Here is a 20,856-nt window from a genome sequence, read left to right as displayed (position 1 = left end):
GTATGTAGCGTGATTATATACCTCTGAATGACTTTAATTAACCAATCACAATCCAGTATTTACTGAAGTCATGGAAAAATTCAGGTTATATCCTGGCTGCTGTGCTCTCACACGTGGCAGTACGATCACGCAAATGTAGTACCCGGATGTACCGATCTTGGGCTGCAGTAGTGACTCGAGGTTTGCCTGTACGGGGACGGTCATTTGTTATACTTGTTTGGTTGTAACGAGCTGCAAGCAGTGATATCGTGCTCAGACTAACATTCAGACGCCTGGCCACAGAAAATTGGCAATCTCCAGCGCGCATACTTTCAATGGCGATGTTCCCTGTCGCAGCGTCAAGACTTGTCGTAGTGATTTGACCTTGAAACTCCTTCAAAACGAATGCCGATTTCCGAAAGTAATCTGGATTTTTATAGCCAGACAATGCATGCTCTTTGATGCACAATTTCAACTGGAAGGTGATTTCTGTTGCGTTGTGGCGATACCTTTTTAATTCTTGTAAGAAATCTCATCAAAATCAAAATTTTCAGGTAAAGTCGACTTTTCACTTGTGCAATTGTGTAAATTCATATTATCAACACTTTTGTCATATATTTTGACGATTGTTTGAACACAAAAGGTAATTTATAGATTTAAAAAATACAAAACACCTATGCATTTCTTTTTTCGGAAAGTATACATACATACATACATACATACATGCATACATACATACATACATACATACATACATACATACATACATACATACATACATACATACATACATACATACATACATACACACGTGTATGCACGTTGCCAAACAGTCAACAATCGTTTGACGTGGCCCAACATTCATTAGCTTGCACACAAAGACACTCACAGACGCATTCTCACGCACGCACGCACGAACACACACAAATACACAGACGTGCATGCATGTTGCCACGTGAGTGCAACAATGTTGACGTCAAACCAGCCCAACTCATCAAACATTCATATGCTTTTCCTGACACTCTGTGAAAAAAAGAAGTGCAATCATAAGTTTGAATAGAACCTTATTAAGGTGCATAATGCATTGCTTTATTCTCATATGGCGTCATCAGTTAATGCCTTATGGATTTTTGGCATTAGTTACACATGTCAAGCCATATTAACCCTATAATTCCTAATTTCACTTAGATACCAATGCGGATGCCTGGATCGGGCCAAGTGTTACAGTTAATAAATTCAGGCAAACATAGCCGTTGCCAAAGTCACAACATATCAAATGTGCACATAATTATAGCGACGTAATCTCAAACTAGAATGAATTTCAAGGCCCCCTTTGATTTATTAATTGATATTCCTCATGCGCCTAACAAACGCATCAATCACAGTGTGGCAAAATAAAATTTAAAAAATCTAGAGAGAAAATTAATAATCCAACGTCCATAGCACTCGTTTGAATCTTTCAGATGCTGATAATCATGTCGGATCCTATCTTTCATAGGATACGACCAATCCGTGGCAGCGGACGGAGCTCAGGAGCAATTCCATCTTAGTAGAACTTCAGAGCTTAACAACAAGCATTTGGTTTCATCTGCATCCTGGAAGTAAAGAGACGCGTAAGCAGATGGTTACTTGGTCTGCAGAAGGTCTAGACTCTTGAACAACATGAAACAATGGTTTTCTATTTCTTTGTGTTATCTGAGGTGCACTTCAGCATGTAAATAACGTGCCAAAAATCAACGAGACATCTTGGGGCTTTTTTGCCAGTTATCTGCTATGCTATAGCTATCAAACGAAATTTTCTTGTCAGATCGAATTTTACGAGTTTCAGCTCTTGACAACCGAGTTGGTTTGCAAGTCTTTGGAACGATCGTGCGTTGTCCTCTGAAGTCTACTGAGGATTCAGTCATTTAAGATTAAGGAAGTTATAGGTAAATAACGAACGTACTTTAAAATTCCTGGAAAGGTATATTAGAAACTGGACGTGATAACGTTACATACGCAACATAACATATACAGTCAGTCAATAGAAAGTATACAAATGGAAATTGATTGCCAGCGTTATCAAAAGTTTAACCGCTGCAACTTAGGGTATATTTGAGATGACACAATTTTATTATCAATTAATTCACTGTGGAGAGTTGCCTCCCCTAGTTGTTCCAGGAACCTCTGATCATGGCAACACAAATGCAACTGATTTATCATCATTGTTCTGTCAGATAAACGTCAAGGATCAACGGTCAACGTCTTGTAAAAACGCGTTCAATTCATTCATTCACTATCTAAGAGCAACGTTTTGTGTGCTTAATGGGGACTTTAAACATGCTGAAACATGCAGTGAAGCAACTGATGCAATATTCGTTGAGTTTGAGGGAAATGAAACATTGTCAAAAACTGTGAAAAACAAGGGTCTGAAACACACCAGAACCATGTTTGATTCAAACGCCCAAACACAACAGCCCCTTGCTTATGGAAGACAGACTTTCCATGCAACTTGTGGCAACGGTTGCAGCTTGTGGCAACGTTTTAATCAAACGTGGTGCTGTTGTTATTCAGTAACCTTGTTTTTCACTGTCTTGACAGTGTTTCATTTCACTGACTAAGGCGCCAGGCTAGTGATCCAGCGGGCATGAGGTGCCGGGATCGAGCCCACCTGTGACCGGGTGTTAAAACCTTGGAGTCAAATTTGTGTGCCGACTCTTTCAGTATTGTCACAACCCCTAGTGTTCAGTACACAAGCCCTGTGCATTTGAAAGAACCCACGAATCCGTTGGTATATGACCAGATGGTGGCCACATGAATACGTGCAAACACCTAGTTGCGGGTACAGCAACGTGCAGTGAACTTGGACAAAGTACTGTGACTATGTGACCCAGTCCACCCAGCTGTGAATGGGCACCTCGTTAGGATGAGAAAGCCACAATAACTCGGTGCGTCTAGTGGCTGCAAGAGTTGTATACTCCCCAGGAAGTTGAGATTGATAATACGATGTGCCGTTGAGATTGACATCCAATGATCGAGGGAAAAAATACCAGCGCCTTGAGCATGCACTAGTTGCCTGGATATGTGCACTATATAAATATCATATATCATATAATAATAGTTTAATGGTTAAAGCGACCACTTTTCACGCGTTTCTTCACATTGACACAACGAGTGAAGCCCATTTCTGGTGTCCCTAGGTCCCGATGCCTCGTCGTGATATTGCTGGAATATTGATAAAAGCCGCGTAAAACCAAATACACTCACTCGTACTCGTCCAATGAACTCTGCTTTAACCAGAAATACATGATGAAAATAGATTTCGTTGAGTATTAAAATTTCTAATTGATGGAGAGAAGTGTCATTTTCATTTTTAATGACAATTGTAGACACAGCAGGACATGATTAACGCTCAGAGGAGTTTTACAATGCTGCTAAATGATCCCTTCAGCATACTATGTCACCACAGCCCAGGGTATGGAACATCATGAAATTGTATTGAAACAGTTATTGCTCGTGCGAAGAGGACACCTGTTGAGATAAACACAATCCATTCCCATTTGGATCTCCAGAAGAATGATTTCAGGCATGCATTATGTGTATTAGCTTCGGACTGATCACTAGTAGTGCATGTCAGAAACCTATTACCGTCGTCGGAATACCTGTTAGTGATCATCCTTGTTTCCAGGTTTGTCAGAACCTGATCTACCTCCTCTACACCGTCATCATCACCACGATCATTATCACCACCATCATCATCACCACCATTATTATCACCACCATCATCATCACCACCATCATTATCACCACCATCATCATCACCACCACGACGTTAAACCCAATTTCACCTCACCTCACCTCACCTCACCACCATCATTATCACCCGGAAAGATCCTGGTTATATTATTGATCTTCAGTAACCCATGCTTGTCGTAAGAGACGACTAACGGGATCGGGTGACTTGGTTGACACATGTCATTGTATCCCAATTGTGTAGATCAATGCTCATGCTGCTGATCACTGGATTTTCATGCTGTTGATCAGACTAGATTATTTACAGACCACCGCCATATAGCTGGAATATTGCTCAGTGCGGCGTAAAACTCACTTACTCACTCCGAATTCCTTTTCGTCACCATCTTTGTTTCCACGTTTGTCAGCACCTGACTTCCTCCTCTATATCATCATCATCATCATCATTATCATCATTATCATCATCACCATCATCATCATCATCATTATGAGTTTATATTGCTCCTAACTACCTATCAGTCGGTGCTCAGCAGCGTTGTACATATACAATAATCAATGAATGTCAGAGTAGGAATACATCGTGGAATATATCGGTTTCAGCAATGTCTTACACGACAGTTTACTTGTTGAGTCGTTGGATGGTCGTTAGAAGTGATACACATAAAAGCCAGAATTACTTCTTTATTTTGATGAACACAACATTTCAGAGTATATTCTTACTCCTTTATCAGGTTAATGAAAGACTAGGAAACAGACAGCTATATATGTACATGTGAAACAACAACAGTGATGAGATAGCAAGGGAAGCAAGTGGCAGGGCTTGTGCAGAGCTCCTCAGAAATTGTTGATTTACTAAGGAAATAGTGAACCTGCAGTGAAATTGTTTGGCATGAACAACTGTGATGGCATTCTGAGTGCTTTTTGAGTGAAAATATGGAATGGTTCTATTTTGGGGTATTTGTGTTCTAACTTTGAAATATTCATTGACATTCAGTCAGTGTGAACTATTGCTCACCACCTGCACCCAAGCTACCCTCCATTGTGTTGATGTGAGTATTTCAAGCTCAGCTTCAAACAGAGACAGTAGGCTGTCTTACTCAAGAGAAGAACTGATTGCATTATGCAAGCAGATTGATTGCACTCATCACAGTCACAGCCCTCCTGGCCTTGATGTCCCCTCTCTCCAATTGGTCACTGACATCTGTCAATCATCGATCAGACCAAAACAGTTGGCCACTCAGAGGTGGTGTAGATCTGGGAGAAGGAAGCAGAGACGGATCAGAATACTGACAGGTCAACGCTAACAAAAACACAGATGTCGGCAACAAGTAAATTATGACAACCTCATTCAGATTTCATTAAGGCATATTGCACCTTCACTCTCAGTTGCTGCATGGAATGTTCAATCAACCAGAAACAAGTGTGATGATATACTAGAAACTGTTCTTGACCATGACCTTGATATACTGCTCCTCATTGAAACATGGCTTTGTCAGACTGGGGACGAAGCCAAGATATCAAGCATGACACCAGCTGGATATTCGTTGGAGCACCGTCCTCGACCCTCTCGTGGTGGTGGGGTCGCTGTCATCTACAAGGATTTCTTGAGGGTGAAACTAGTGTCAAGCAAGTTGTCAGTATGTAATTCGTTTGAACATCTAGAACTGTTAGTCTCACACTCAAAACCTACAACTCGGATTATCCTTCTGTACAGACCTCCTCCATCAAAGAAAAACAGTCTTACCCATGCAATGTTTCAAGAAGATTTTGCCAAACGTCTGGATTATGCATCCATCTGCAAAGGAAGACTTATCATAGTCGGCGACCTTAACATTCATTACGACAAACAATCAAACCCTGACACAAGGATGATGAAACAACTTTGTGTTCATAACCTCCTCCAACATGTTCAGACTCCTACTCACAAGAACGGACATATCCTTGATTGGGTTATCAGTCGGGAATGTGAAACTTGTGACGAAAACGTAAGAGTCACTGATATGCAACTATCTGACCATTTTTGGATCACTCTGACGCTGGATACAACTAAGCCCTTGCCACCAAAGAAAACAATCAAGTGTCGTAACATAAAACAATTGGATACAGAAGCCTTTAATTGTGACCTTCTTTCCTCGAACCTCTATGGAGTAACACACAAATTATCATTTGAGCATGTACATACATATATTAAGCTCGCTTGTAAATTCCGTCCACAAATCCCTGTTGTCAATGTTTTTTATATGGTAAATATGACATATGTAACTTCTGGGAAAGGGCGTTCCTACGTTGGATAACTTGTGCCCAATCCATTTCATTTTCGAATAAAATATGTTTAAAGTAGTAACACACGAGTGTTGTGAAAGTTATGTCGACACCTACAATACAGTGCTTCAGGAAACCCTCGACAAACATGCACCGGAAGTGGAGAAGACTATCCCACACAGGACTACACTCCATGGGTCTACACCGAGGAAGTGCGTGATGCTAAGAGGGAAAGGAGACAAGCTGAACGCAAATGGAGAAAGACAAGGCTGGAAATTCATCGCCAGTTGTATGCATCAACCAGAAATCTTGTGACAGCAGCTGTCAGAACTGCTAAACAAAACTATTTCAATTCTAAGATAACTGATAACCGATCAGATTTCAAGAAATTATACCAGCTCCTATTCTCTCTGATGGGAATGCAGAAGAAAAACACGCTTCCAGATATTGGGGATCTGAAGTCAGTTGCTGAAGAGTTTGCAAAGTACTTTCAAGATAAAATTACATCAATTCGAGATCAGCTAGAAGATGCACCATTCCCAGAAAGTGGCGGTATCTTCGATGGGGAGCCCTTGCGACAGTTCAAGCCTCTCTCTCACGATGAGATTTGTACCATCATAAAGACTGCCAAACCAAAAACTTGTATGCTTGACCCTATTCCAACCAAGGTACTTCTTGGACATGCCAACGTCCTGGTTCCTGCCATAACCAGCATTGTAAATCTCAGCCTGATTTCTGGAGTTATGTCTTACTCACTCAAGACTGCAGTACTAAAACCACTGCTGAAGAAATCCTCTCTTGCCCCAGATATGCTCAAAAACTATAGACCAGTGTCAAACTTATCATTCCTCTCAAAGATAATAGAACGTGCAGTGTGTCTTCACGTTGCCTGAACACATTGACAAATACGATCTACGAGAGCCCTTTCAATGAGCTTATCGTCCACGACACAGCACGGAAACAGCCCTGCTCCATGTACTTAGTGAAATCCGAACGGTGTCGATAAAGGAAATGTTGCTCTGTTAGTTCTTTTGGATTTCAGTGCAGCATTTGACACTATTGACCACAGTAACCTCCTTAAGTGTCTTGAGAGTCAGATCGGGATCAAAGATTCTGCTTTGCAGTGGTTTGATTCCTACCTCAGTGATAGAAGCCAGGTAGTGTCCATCGATGGATACACCTCAACATCAAGCAAGTTAGTGTGTGGAGTTCCACAAGGCTCAGTGTTGGGCCCTGTCCTGTTCACACTTTATACTAAGACCCTTGGCAACATCATTGACAACCACGGACTCCATCGGCACTTTTATACAGACGATTCTCAGCTTTTAGATATGTTCAAGTCACAACATCTTCAGGAATTGCTGCAAGCTCCAGGATGGCACTCTGCTATGAGGATATGAAGAAATGGACGACAGCCAATATGGTCAAACTCAACGACGAGAAAACTGAGGCACTTCTGATTGGCCCCCCGTCCAGACGGGAACAGACCGGACTGAAAACACTTACATTTGGTTCCTCATCTATCGCAGTTTCTCCTTCTGCAAACAACCTGGGCGTAGTATTGGACTCTGTGTTGACGATCGAAAACCATGCTAACCAGCTCTCAAGACAGTGCTATCTTCACATCAGAAATATCAGCTTTATCCCGAAATATATCACTACTCAGTCTGCCGCAACATTAGCAGTGTCACTAATACTTTCCGGACTCGATTACTGAAACAGCCTCATGACTGGAGCACCAAAAACTGTCACATCTTAACTTCAGGGAATCCAAAACACAATAGCTCGACTTGTCTCACTCACACGCAGATACGATCACATAACTCCCGTCTTGAAGAATCTACATTGGTTACCAGTGGAATTCAGACTTAAGTTCAAACTCCTCTGTCTGACTTATCAATGCGTCTCTGGCACAGCTCCAGGGTACCTACGTGATTCAGGTTTACCATCCCTCCAGGACACTCAGATCCTCAAACCAAAGCCTCCTCACAGTTCCTAAGGCCAAGACTGCTCGCTATGGACAGATAATCTTTTCCTACAGCGCAGCTGTAGAGTGGAACAACCTCCCAGTACATGTGAAAGACTCACCATCTCTTCAGTCATTCCGTAGAACCTTTCTGTAAGACCTTTCTGTTTCAACAAGCTTTCTGTGCCTGAACTCTGAACTATGTACATCCAGACTTTGTATTTAAATGTATTCCTGTGCGCTTAGAGCATGCTGATGCATGGAATACAGCGCCATATAAATACACTTATTATTATTATTAATTAGCACTGAACTGGTAAGGTGGATTAGATGGACACGTGGAATTTGTTGGTTGCGGCTAATTGCTTCAGGGATTTGTGTTGCCTTTGACAAGGCCCAATCCCCTATTGCATTCCTTGTTGTTTTTCTAGTTGTTTTGGGAACGGTGGGTAGCCTAGTGGCTAAAGGGTTCGCTCGTCACGCCGAAGACCCGGGTTCGATTCCCCACATGGGTACAATCTGGTGTCCCCCGCCGTGATATTGCTGGAATAATACCAAATTCGGCGTAAAACTCACTGAATCACTCCTACTTGTTTTCTGTGCTGATCAACAGAACGGAGACAACGACCGGTTCTATACTGGCATGCATATTTCAGGCTACGGCAGTAATGCACAAGAACCAGAATATAAAACTGATTCTGCTACTATTTAGCAACCATGCAGTGTTTATGTAGTTACGAATTTTGAATATTATCCCTGTCCAATAGAAAATGACTTCGTTTGCTCCCCTGAGCAGGTTTTGAATGGCTGTAGACAATGTGAACTGACGACATGCCATGAAATATAATAAATATGTCGGGAGGCTTTACATAATCGACATCCTGGCCACCCAGTGATTGAACTAGAAGTGACAAGACCAATATCAGAATTAAAAACAGAGTCATTGTACGACTCCGACTATATCCGGACTACAGGTTATATAAATCGCTTTGAAATGATACTATGTGTTAAAGAAAGGTTAGTTTATCCTGTCTTTCAACGTCACAAAGAAATGCCTTTTTAACCTGAAGAAAAACACAATATGTTTCAGAAAATTTACCCAGGCCCTAAATGACGTATCCCTGATCAAACGGCGTTTCTGCAAGAGTCCTATGACTCTCTTTGAAATCGTCTTTGAAAGGGCACGCCTAGTGGTAAAGGCGTTTGCTCGTCACGCCGAAGACCTGGGTTCGATTCTCCACATGGGTACAATGTGTGAAGCCCATTTCCGGTGTCCCCCGCCGTGATATTGCTGGAATATTGCTAAAAGCGGCGTAAAATCATACTCAGTCACTCACTCACTACATAGTGACGACTCAATTGTGATCATCGTCAACCAATGATCCTCACTTGATGCTGAATTGACCAAGGGCCTCAACGGTTAAGTTTTTTTCAGATATACCAAGGTTATCAAGCTCGACAAATAATTCTATATCTACTATAATGTTCAGCTCGTATTTTCAGTAAAGTTTGAAACTTCATTAACTTGATACATCAATTGATAAATTAGTAATGCCTTTTTCCAGTGAGAAACCGTTATGGATTAGATAACCGAGCAAGATTAAGTCACGATATATGAAACAGCCTTTGAGAGCCATAAGGTTTCACTATTCCCGTAACATACACTAAACGGCAAAGAAACGTTATCCTCCACGTTTTACTTGTTTTCACTAATGCAAATCAGCAGAAAATGTTTTAAAAGACTAAAATCATAGGAATGATTATTTAACAATTTTACACACTCTACAATAGTTGATTCTTGTTTTAATAGTTAAAAAATGGTGACTTTAAATGGTTTATCATTTTCCCAAAGCAATATTATATTTCAACCTTTCTTTTGAACATCAAAATCACTATTATTGGGTTTTTTGGCATGGACGAATATAGGACAATTTAACTCTTCGGAAAAGATGCATTTCACCTAAATATGAATGCATTTAAGAATTCTTTTTCGTGATTTGTATACAGCTGTGTTGTTAAGCTTTCTTGTAAACTAATACCTTCCAACAAATCTTTGATAGTAATTCATAACGGTAGGAGGCTAACGTTTCTTTTGGCGTTTAGTGTACATGAAAATTGTTAAAGTAACTAAGTCTGTTGTCATTTTGTCGGTCAGTTTTACGACCAAAACCTATCCTTGAATTTAAGTATTCCCAGACAAAAATACTTTCTTTCCAAGATTTGATTATATCCTAATACAGACAACACACACATCGTTTTAGACTACAGAGTGATTGGCAATGTTCGTTGAATGGACACCATTCCATTTGTCGGTTGATTGAAACGTTATCTCATTCCCTGTCCATTTAAAGTATGGAAAAATAGAATAGTTACCTAAAAGACGAGGTCAGATGGTCAGCCGGTCATGATCATTTCGACCACGTTCGTCTATTGTCAGATCCTCATGTAATACGAGGATGACTATTTCACAAATGGCCAGATTAAATCAGGATATTTTCAGTTTGATGAGGGAACACACTTAGCTGTCTGTCGGGTCTTATCTCAGTAATATATTAGTTGGGCAGGGATGACGGTTGGACTTTGCGCAATTAGCTTTGCCATGACTGTTTGCGATGTCTGGGCAAAGAATTATAGCTCTTCTCCGAATCTGTTATCACATCTAAGCGATACCGGCACATATAGAGGAAACGAATTTTCAGGATTATTCTTTTCGCCTGCTTGTATATATATCTGCTGAAAAAAAACAATATGAGAAATACGAATCGTAAACTGAACAGCTACATTAAACATGTTCGTATCCCTTCAAATATATCGTAGTGTGGTGATTTAACATATTCTTCAGAATTTTCGATTTTTTGTAAAATTTAAGAAAATCCTCACACAGCCTTGAGAAATTCAGATGTTTTGGGTATTTAGGTCTTTAATGGTGACCTTTGAACTACAATTAATAACATGAATTTGTTAAAATTAATGTATGCAATGCACAATAACAGTAGTGCAATTCGGGTAGGATGCGTTCACCTTTCCACAAACACCTAGTGTATCAGCATTGTCACTAGAAATTCAGAAATACATGTACCTAATTTATTCGTATTGGAACAATCGACTCTATTTTTTCTCTGCAGTTTAGAGGCGGTGGGGCTCACTCACTCACTCACGCACTCACTCACTCACTACAGACATTCATAGTGACCACGTATCCTCTGTTCATGAAAATAGAGAAACCGACCCTCTTTGTTCATGTATTATTTCAGTTCCAAAAAGTATTTAAGAAGGGGCAGTAGTTGCCTGCTAGTTAGCGCTAGTTGCTCGGCATGCCGGAGACCCGGGCTCGATCTCTCTCATGGGTACAATGTATCCATTTTTGGTATCCTCCTCTCTGATGTTCCTGAAAAATTGCTATAAGCGGTTTATTAAAAGCGGAATTATTTTTATCTTTCCGCACAAAAACACACTCACTCACTCTGCAAATGATGGATGTGGAAAGGTTTTACACCGTTTTTTAGTTTTGTTGTTCGTTTTTTTTTCGTATATAATTACAGGCAATACAATACACACAATTTGAATTATAATTTTACACGATCCATTGTGCCGTAAAAAAGGTCACTTGTTTGCTGTTTGGAAAACATTTGTTAGATATCAGGTGAGAAACAAGATCTAGAGACGATAGCACTACGTTTGTTTGTTGGTAAGAAGGAGAAGTACCTTCACAAAACATGGACGTTTTTTTACTCGTTTCCAATGATATTATTTCCTTTGAGGAACATAAAACCTTCGTTACTAGTATTTACTTTATTCCCATGTCAATGATATATTTAAAACAGAGACACTGACCTGGGTAAGAAGAGTAAGTAACAATCCACTCCGGAATCGTTATGTTGTAAACGATCACTTTGAAAACAAACAGATACTGATTACCCTACAAATACAGCAGCCAGGTCACAAGCAAGATTAAGTGAAGCTGGTCGTGGCGAGTAGCTGCAGCTTTACTCCTGAGGGTTACTCAGGTATCTAGCCTGACCTACACTCAAGCCTGTACATGAACCACCCTTGTCTCCATAGGCAATTGTGTTCGCAATATGCATCTAAGCACTCAGCAAGATGAGATAGTATGTGGTAGCTAACTGCCCACCAGCTCATAGGCGGCTTGGATTGAATACTTCCCATGGGCTTCAGAGTGCAGAGAGGCAAGAGCGAAATTCGAGTCGACAAAGATCATTGGATGAAACTTCGCAAAGAACAACAGACCATCCACTTAAGTCGTGCCAAGTGTTTTTCGGTTTTAGGTTATGTTGACGTTTGTCTCAAGATTAGTTGGTTGGTTGTTTTGTTGTTTTACGCCGCACTGGGCAACATTCCAGCTATATGGCGGCGGTCTGTTAATAATCAAGCCTGGACCAGACAATCCAGTGATGAGCATCATGAACATCGGTCTACGCAATTGGGATACGATGGCACGTGTCAGGCAAGTCAGCGAGCTTGACCACCCTATCCCGTTAGTCGCCCCTTACGACAAGCATGGGTTGCTGAAGACCAATTCTGAACGTGATCTTCAATGGTCATCAAGGTTAAAGTTTCTGTAATGCTTTCTGGAACGAAATGACTAAAACACACGAGCAGAATACGTTTCTTGACATAAAACAGGAAAAACTCGTTCGTGTAGTATGCGTTTAGGCCTTGCTTAAAAAATGGCTTTGACCTGTCATGAATATACACATTATAATGTTTACATTATACCATACATGTACTTTTCCTTTTTCTGGAATCTATACCCTTTTTAACACAAATCATACAAAATCAATTAACCCCAGGATCTGAAATTCAAAAGTAATAGAAAATAACGGACACAAGATGGTGAAAAGTACCAGGTGAATATTTTTAGTTTTGGACTGGCATGATCCTATAAACAGATATAGGCATGATCGAGCCTTTACATCACACATTAGACAGATGATTAGAATCGTAATATTCAATATGACATAGGTAGTATAGTTACCAAGAGAAGCATCAGTCGTGTCTGTCATTATAACAACTTTCTAAACTGTCGTTCGATCCACGTGATTATGGCTCCAGCAGCTCACCATACCTTTCCAGACTACTGTTCCAGCCTGGGGTTATACTTGAGATAACTGACGATAATTGACATGTGATTGGGGACATTCAGTCCTACGGAAACGCTTACGGGCAATGTTGTCTGGGAACGTGCACGGTCGAAGATAATGACTGTTTTGAAAGGATAAAGCGTCTCTTTTATATAACCTGACATACGAGAATAATGCCCGAAAATGATATACATTAAATGGGCGTGTTGAAGGGACGAGCCATTAGCCTGCATTCTGAGGATCCCTTTGTGCCCCAGAGTACCTTGTTAACTAGCCAACAGCCATATTCGATCAGAACAAGCGTTGTATGGTGCTGAAACGTTGCCCTATTTATTTATTGAATATAAACACAGCAGATACGCCTTGTGTTACCTTCTTGTGTTGTAACAAAACATAGCCATTATAAAATTCGTTGTTTCAAACGAAAATGTGTTTTCAAAAACATGCTGGATGTACATATAACAAAAGGTGCATTTTTTAAAGAAAACGTCTCGGGCTGTGGTGTAGCCTAGTGGTTAAAGCGTTCGCTCCTCACGCCGAAGACTCAGGTTCGATTCCCCACATAGGTACAATGTGTGAAGCCCATTTCAGGTGTCCCCCGCCGTGATCTGGATGGAATATTACTAAAAGCGGCGTAAAACCCAACTCACTTTCTCACCCTTTTGGTGTACACGCTGGTTATACGTGACTAGGGTCTTTTTGACCACTGGTATTGTCATGCGTTCTCAATGTTACATCTCGTGGTTATTCAGAAGAGAGTAGTATGTGAGCGCGTCCATGTTTCTTGTTCGTATTTTTTAATTAGAACAGAATTTAATAAACTGCCGACCAAAAGTGAGTGAGTATAGTTTTAGCTATATGGCGGCAGTCTGTAAATAATCGAGTCTGGACCAGACAATCCAGTGATCAACAGCATGAGCATCGATCTGCGCAATTGGGAACCGATGGCATGTGTCAACCAAGTCAGCGAGCCTGACCACCCGATCCCGTTAGTCGCTTCTTACGACAAGCATGGGTTAGTGAAGATCAATATTCTAACTCGTACCTTCGCGAGTAACGGACAAAAATAACAATTGTACATTGTATATCATGAGCATGTATTTGTTTGGTTGTATGGTTAAAGTCACAGTCAGCAGTATGACGGCGGTCTGCAAATATTCGATGCTGGTACAGACGAGCCAGTGATTCGCGTCATGAGATATAACGACAGATGTCATCCCCGGGTCTATAAAACTGTTTGAAAGCTTTACTGAGGCCTTGAATGCTGTACCCTTGATCTAACAACGTCTAAACAAGTCATATGACGCTCTCTGCATCACCAGAGGCTGGAGCTGTTAGATTATTGATCGAAATGAAGACACAGTTGACTATTGGGAAATTGAAATCTTGTGTAGAGATATTTGTCACTCTGTATCTTTATTTATAGATCTAAATATGAAACACATGAGGCAATCTCACTCGTTGAGATGGGTAAAACATGGATGGTTATGAACAATATTAGATCTTAATATATTATAATCAAACTTCTTGGACAAATCACCTTGTTTTGATCTTACCAACCTGGGCCCCGTTTCTCAAAGCGATCGTAGCGCTAAGATGATCGTAGCTCCCATACTTTAACATAGACTTACGACTGTCGTAGCGCTGAGGTGATCGTAACTCCCATACTTTAACATAGACTTACGACAGTCGTAGTGCTAAGATGATCGTAACTCCCATACTTTAACATAGACTTACGACAGTCGTAGTGCTAAGATGATCGTAACTCCCATACTTTAACATAGACTTACGACAGTCGTAGCGCTAAGATGATCGTAGCTCCCATAATTTAACATAGACTTACGACAGTCGTAGCGCTAAGATGATCGTAACTCCCATACTTTAACATAGACTTACGACAGTCGTAGCGCTAAGGTGATCGTAACTCCCATACTTTAACATAGACTTACGACAGTCGTAGCGCTACGATAGCTTGGAGGAACGGGACCCAGAGTAGACATTCTGTAAACCAGGACTGGGTGGTCAGGTTGATTTGGTTGATCCATGTCATCGTATCCCAGTTGCATAGATCGATGTTCATGGTATTGATCACTGGATCACTCCAATATTTACATACAGCTGGAATGGTTTGAGTGCGGCTTGAAACAACCAACCAACCAACCATCCAGCCCTAGCAGTCATTCTGCTTCATATGCATTACGAAACAGATCCGCAAGGAGGGCAGCAGATTCCTTCAGGTGTAAAAGGATAAATAGGTGTTAAAAGGCGCCATGCGCCCTTTGGTATCAGAAAGTATGTTGGACACAGACTTGCATGTACACAGTCAGGTCCTTAGGACTACAGTTGTGGATTCCCTGCCCTTGTTTTCTTGGGGGGCGGTGGAATAACTTAGTGGTTAAAGCGTTCACTCGTCACGCCGAGGACTCGGGTTCGATTCCCCATATGGGTACTATGTGTGAAGCTGATTTCCGGGGTCCCCCGCCGCGATATTGCTCTAATATTGCTAAAATCGCTTTAAAACTAAACGCACACACTCACTCACATTTGTTTTCAGTCTATTAACTTTTGTGTCTTTTTGGTCAAATCCAGTCGTCGGTAGTATACTTTCTTTTGCTATACTGTATATTTCACCGCTGAGCACAAAGAGTATGCCGTAGATATACGTCGGTATGCAAAGGTAATGATGCCCATGTGTCTTCTTTCAGACACTAACAAAGACGGCGTCATCGAGAAATCAGATTTTGAAGAGGCCATAAACGTGAGTATTGTCTCTCAATAAAGACCGCCTGCATGGTGTAGTGGCTGGAACGTCCGCCTGGAGTGCGGCAGGTCGCGGGTTCGAACCCCGATTGCGTCATACAAAATACGTTAAAATATGGTACTTGTTGGTCCCTGCCTGGCGCTCGGCATTAATTGGTACAACAAGGCATGGTCGGCTCAGAATCAGTATAATGTGTCTGAGTGGGGTATTCATGCTTCACTGTGGCATGGTATCTCAGTCAGCAAGCACTATAAAACCAGCTTCAGTCTGGGCTGGTACAAGAAGCCACACATACACACGCATGCACGTCGTCATATGAGCGAAATATTCTTAAGAATGACATTAAACCCCATTTCACCTGACCTCATAGAATATCATTTACTTACACAATTATTTTCTTTTTTCTATCTATATTTAGATCTTCCACAACGTAACACACTTTGTCTCGCAATCCCTGAACCATATTATTCCCTTTTCCGCTAAGACATATCATGTAATACAAAGCCCAAAGCAAGATTAGCATGAGATTCTGAATCACTAGAGCTAAATTCCAATATAAATACATATTTGCTTCTACGACGATTCTATATTTTCAGAGATTAAATCAAATAATTCCTTATTCCACCAACCTGCTTCCCACGTGAGATATTAAATCAAACATTTAAACAAATCACAGTTGAAAAGGTTTACTGAATTAGAAACATACAAAGCATCAAAGACAGATAATAACCAATCTCTATTACACTCTTCAAAAAAACAATCGTTGGACGTGAAAAGCAGATTAGTAAAGAGGGTAAACAAAGTTTGAGTAATCAAATCAGCACTCATTTAATAAGGCCACTTAATAACCTGTCTGACAATCCTCTATAACTCACGTCAAATCATCAATTACAAATAGTCCCAACCCTGTGTGTTGAAGTGAATTCACAAGAATAGAAACATGAAAAGGCACTCATACAAGGTTCATAACAGTAATTCTGAGTAAATATTGTTTTATGTCGCACACACATTCTTAAAGATATAAATGTGTGGAATAATACCTCATTGCATTATATACATGATTTTTCATCACCACTGTCATCATCATCATCATCAGCAGCAGCAGCAGCAGCAGCAGCATTTACAATCGTCGGCGTCGTTAAATCTATATATATGTTTAGCAGTACCAAAGCCACACCGCAAGCACGAAATGCCTCTTCCTCTTCATCAGCGTTGTCACCGTGGTCATTATTAGGGGCTGTAAAAAGCCTTGACATAAACACTAAGTGCCTCTATATATCCCCCCGGGGCGGTGGGGTAGCCTAGTGGTTAAAGCGTTGGCTCGTCACGCCGAAGATCCGGGTTCGATTTCCCACATGGGCACAATGTGTTAAGCCCATTTCTGGTGTCCCCCTCCGTGATATTGCTGGAATATTGCTAAAATCGGCGTAAAGCTAAACTCAGTCAGTCAGTCTATATATCCCCGATGCGATATGAACCTAAATTCGGCCTACGGTCTCGGGTTGGACAGGCTGCAAGTGATGTGAATACCACTCGTCATGACTTCCTGTCAGTATGTCGTTATTACCTGAACCCCAGACAACTGAATCATATTACCCAAGACAACTGAATCATATTACCCCAGAGCCATAGCAACAGGACTGACAATGTGATGAAGCGATGAAGTCCACTCCTCAAACTGCCCATCGCAAACCAAATGGGAAACGGAACAGGAATGTTTGCAGGGCCAGAACGACTTTATTCCTCACAAAAGATGCCACAGGAAACCAATTATCATGTCCTGTTGTTCAGAGCCCTCAACCAAACACTCTTCATGTCTATGACAATTTATTAGTAATTCAGTCTCGAGCGAATATTAAACTAAGTAGAAGATGGAAGCGTGAATTTGCTAATTCTAGTTCCTGACGTTGCTTGGAGCACAGCTTAGCAGTTCGTTGGTCCTGTGAAGGGAAATGGGGTTCGTTTTAATAAATGTACTTACCATAACTTTCCGTCGACCGGTATTTGCTGAAGCTAGTCATCAGACACGGGCAAGGGCAAAGTCCGAGAGCTGCTGGCCACATTACAGACGAACACTCTAGACCTGTTTCTCAAATCGTGTGTGGTTGCACTATGGGGAAGTACTATATAGTAAAACCTAGATGTTCTTTCATTCAGGGGATGCGTTTCTGGCCATATTACAGATGGAAATTAATATAATACTCTAGACCTGTTGTGCTGATATCCTCATACATGGTGATCATTATTTACATTAAATAATATTAATTAATTTTGATATTGAAAGGGACAACCTTCAAGTAGCACGTGCTAGTTGCAGCAAACCTCACAGCGACAAACAAGCCAAAACACAAAAGAGAAAAGGATTTTGTTCTGAAATTGAAAACAAAACATGACAAAACGTGAAAAGAAATACCCATTTTAGCAATTCAGCAAGTACAATAACATGTGACTGCAGATAGAATGCATAAATTTGAGCAAACGTGTTTTTCATAATTCTTTCCTATATTTGAGTGAGTTTAGTTTTAGTTTTAACTATTTATCATACCATATTTTCGGCATCCGTTGTCGTCATATACGGATATCGATGCAAAATTAGAGAGGTCATCTGCAAATTTTAGGGATTACCTTCACAGCGTAAACCAACATGGCGTCACGCCCATCTATCAGCGATCGTATCCGGTTTGACAGTCGAGGTTACGGTACTATCAGTGCTTTGATCAAAGAGAATTCATGTCTGGGTATGATAGATGCATGGAGTGGATTATGAAGACAGAAATTCATAGACTTACGCAGATACCAACACCAGTTCCCTGACCGTCAGTGTTAGCGAGCAAACGGCACAGGAAGCCAGGTGCATAATGCCGTCACGCGAACATTAAAGTGCATTTGTTGTTCAAAAGGTTAATAGAAGGTATCTGATGTTCCACACAAGTGCGTTGTTATTTTTCAAACGTAAGGTTTGTTGACAACAATACGTGCTTTAACATATATAGTCTTTATTCGTGTAAATGTAGGCCATCGGCCCATGGTACAACCTTATACATTGGCAGCCATCAAGCTGTAGCGACGACGATTGTTAGCATAAAAGATAAACATGGCAAGATTTCTGAAGAGGAGTAGCATTACTCATCTGTCGATTAAATTTACACAAGGTTGGATGGGTGAAAACATTGACAGGGATAAAACGTTTACGTAGATCATCATAGACAGTACAAATCAGTAAAAAGTGGTACTCATTTTCTACATAATTACAGGAACACATTTCACACAATCTTGAGTTTTTTGGTTTCTTTATATATCTACCAGTTTCTATATTCAGTTGATGTGAACTACACCTGAACCTCGCTTAGGCAATACGAAATTTCTTGATAGTTATGCAATGGAGATATGGCTCAACACCAAAAATAAATTTAAATTGAGAATATAGGTAAGTTTTTGAGCCACTAGACAACGAGGAATGCCATTCCTGTAAATATGTGTTTTGGGCTCTGGATATGAATTCAGAAATAAAAAGATTTATATTAGGAATAAATTGATTTTCCCATACGTATCCAAAACCCATTGTATACAATAGATTTTTTAACTTTGATGTCCAGTTAATTTTACCATTTGAAGCATCTAACAGTAATAAATTGTAACATTTCTTAGGGAAACGTATAGAAGGCATATTTAACAGTTTGTACCAATACATAATACAGCGTTTGTACGCAAAAATATACATAGGGTATCTCCCGAATTCGCCACGTACAACGTGGTTAGGGGTACATAGTTTAACACAGAGTAAGTATTTACAAGCTAGGGTATGCACTGTTTCAATGGATGAATTACAATCACAGTCTAGACCCCATACTTCGCTACCATAAAGCAAAATAGGCATTACTTTAGTGTCAAAAATTCTGAAGAAGACATCACATTTCATGTGCTCGAATTTTGATAAACTTTTCAAAATACCGAACAAAGCCTTTTTAGATTGCAAAATAGAGCTCTCAAAAGGTTTATGCCATGACAATGTTTGTGAAAATACTATTCCCAAATATCTATATGAAGAAACGCACTCAATTAATTTACCTCCTAGATACCATTTTTCGTGCTTAGTAAGGATGCTACCATTTCTAAACACAACAATTTTAGATTTATCTAAGTTGACATATAGCTTGTATTCCTTGCAATGCTGTTCAAGGACATTAATACGTTTTTGTAGCCCATAGATGGTGTCAGAGAATAGAGTGACATCATCAGCAAATAGAAGGAAAAAACAACTGAGTTAATTCTGGATGTAACTGTATGCCCGGATAACACAACGATTCAATACTATCAGCTAAATCGTTTATAAAAATGGAGAACAAGAAGGGACTCAAGACACATCCTTGACGAACTCCAATATTACAGTCGAACAACTGTGAAAAAGAATAATTGACTTTAACGCAAGATTTAACACAACTATAGATGGATTTGATGCAACCTAACATAAACACGTACTGGGAACTAGATGATCTAACGCAGTCATTTGAGTGATCAGTAGGGAATTTTGTAACGTGACCTAACGTATTACTACGCACATATTTGTGACGTCATAGATATCTGGGCAAATTCGACAAAGTTTAGTTTCATGGTTTGTGGCAGTTCAAATGGCATATTGTTTAAATCAAAAAGTAAGAAAGACATTGTATGGTACATAGGTTATCACACTCGTGTGCTTTGGGATGGTGAATATCCTGCTTAAGGAATAAACGCTATGTATTTAGCTCGCCAAGGCGTGATAACCAATATTTTCCAGCAATATCACGGCTGGGTACACCAGTAGTGGGCTTCACACAATGTACCCATATTGGGGAATCTTATCAGGGTGTTATTCCACTAGGTTACCCCACCACCCCTCCAATATTTGAAGGGGCAGTGGTGTAGCCTAGTGGTTAAAGTGTTCGCTCGTCATGCCGAAGACCCGGGTTCAATTCCCCACATAGGTACAATTGGTGAGGCACAGTTTTGGTGTCCCCGCCGTGATATTAATGGAATCTTGCTCGAAGCGGCGTAAAACCAAACTTACTCACACT

At 40.4% G+C, this 20,856-nt stretch overlaps 1 protein-coding gene across 1 annotated transcript in view; it reads left to right on the top strand.

Annotated features, from left to right (window-relative positions):
* LOC124253152 (calexcitin-2-like) overlaps nucleotides 1–20,856 on the top strand; it is an 87,017-nt gene that overhangs the window by 47,174 nt on the left and 18,987 nt on the right. Inside the window, exon 2 of the mRNA XM_046686870.1 lies at nucleotides 15,747–15,799. Within this exon, the coding sequence (XP_046542826.1) occupies nucleotides 15,747–15,799 (53 nt within the window). The remainder of the gene's footprint in view (nucleotides 1–15,746; nucleotides 15,800–20,856) is intronic.

The sequence above is a fragment of the Haliotis rubra genome, unplaced genomic scaffold (assembly GCF_003918875.1).
Source record: "Haliotis rubra isolate DU_JTF1 unplaced genomic scaffold, ASM391887v1 Scf533, whole genome shotgun sequence".
NCBI classification, from domain to species: domain Eukaryota; kingdom Metazoa; phylum Mollusca; class Gastropoda; order Lepetellida; family Haliotidae; genus Haliotis; species Haliotis rubra.
The sequence above is the reverse complement of the archived record's forward strand: the minus strand, read 5'-3'. Positions and strand labels throughout refer to the sequence as shown.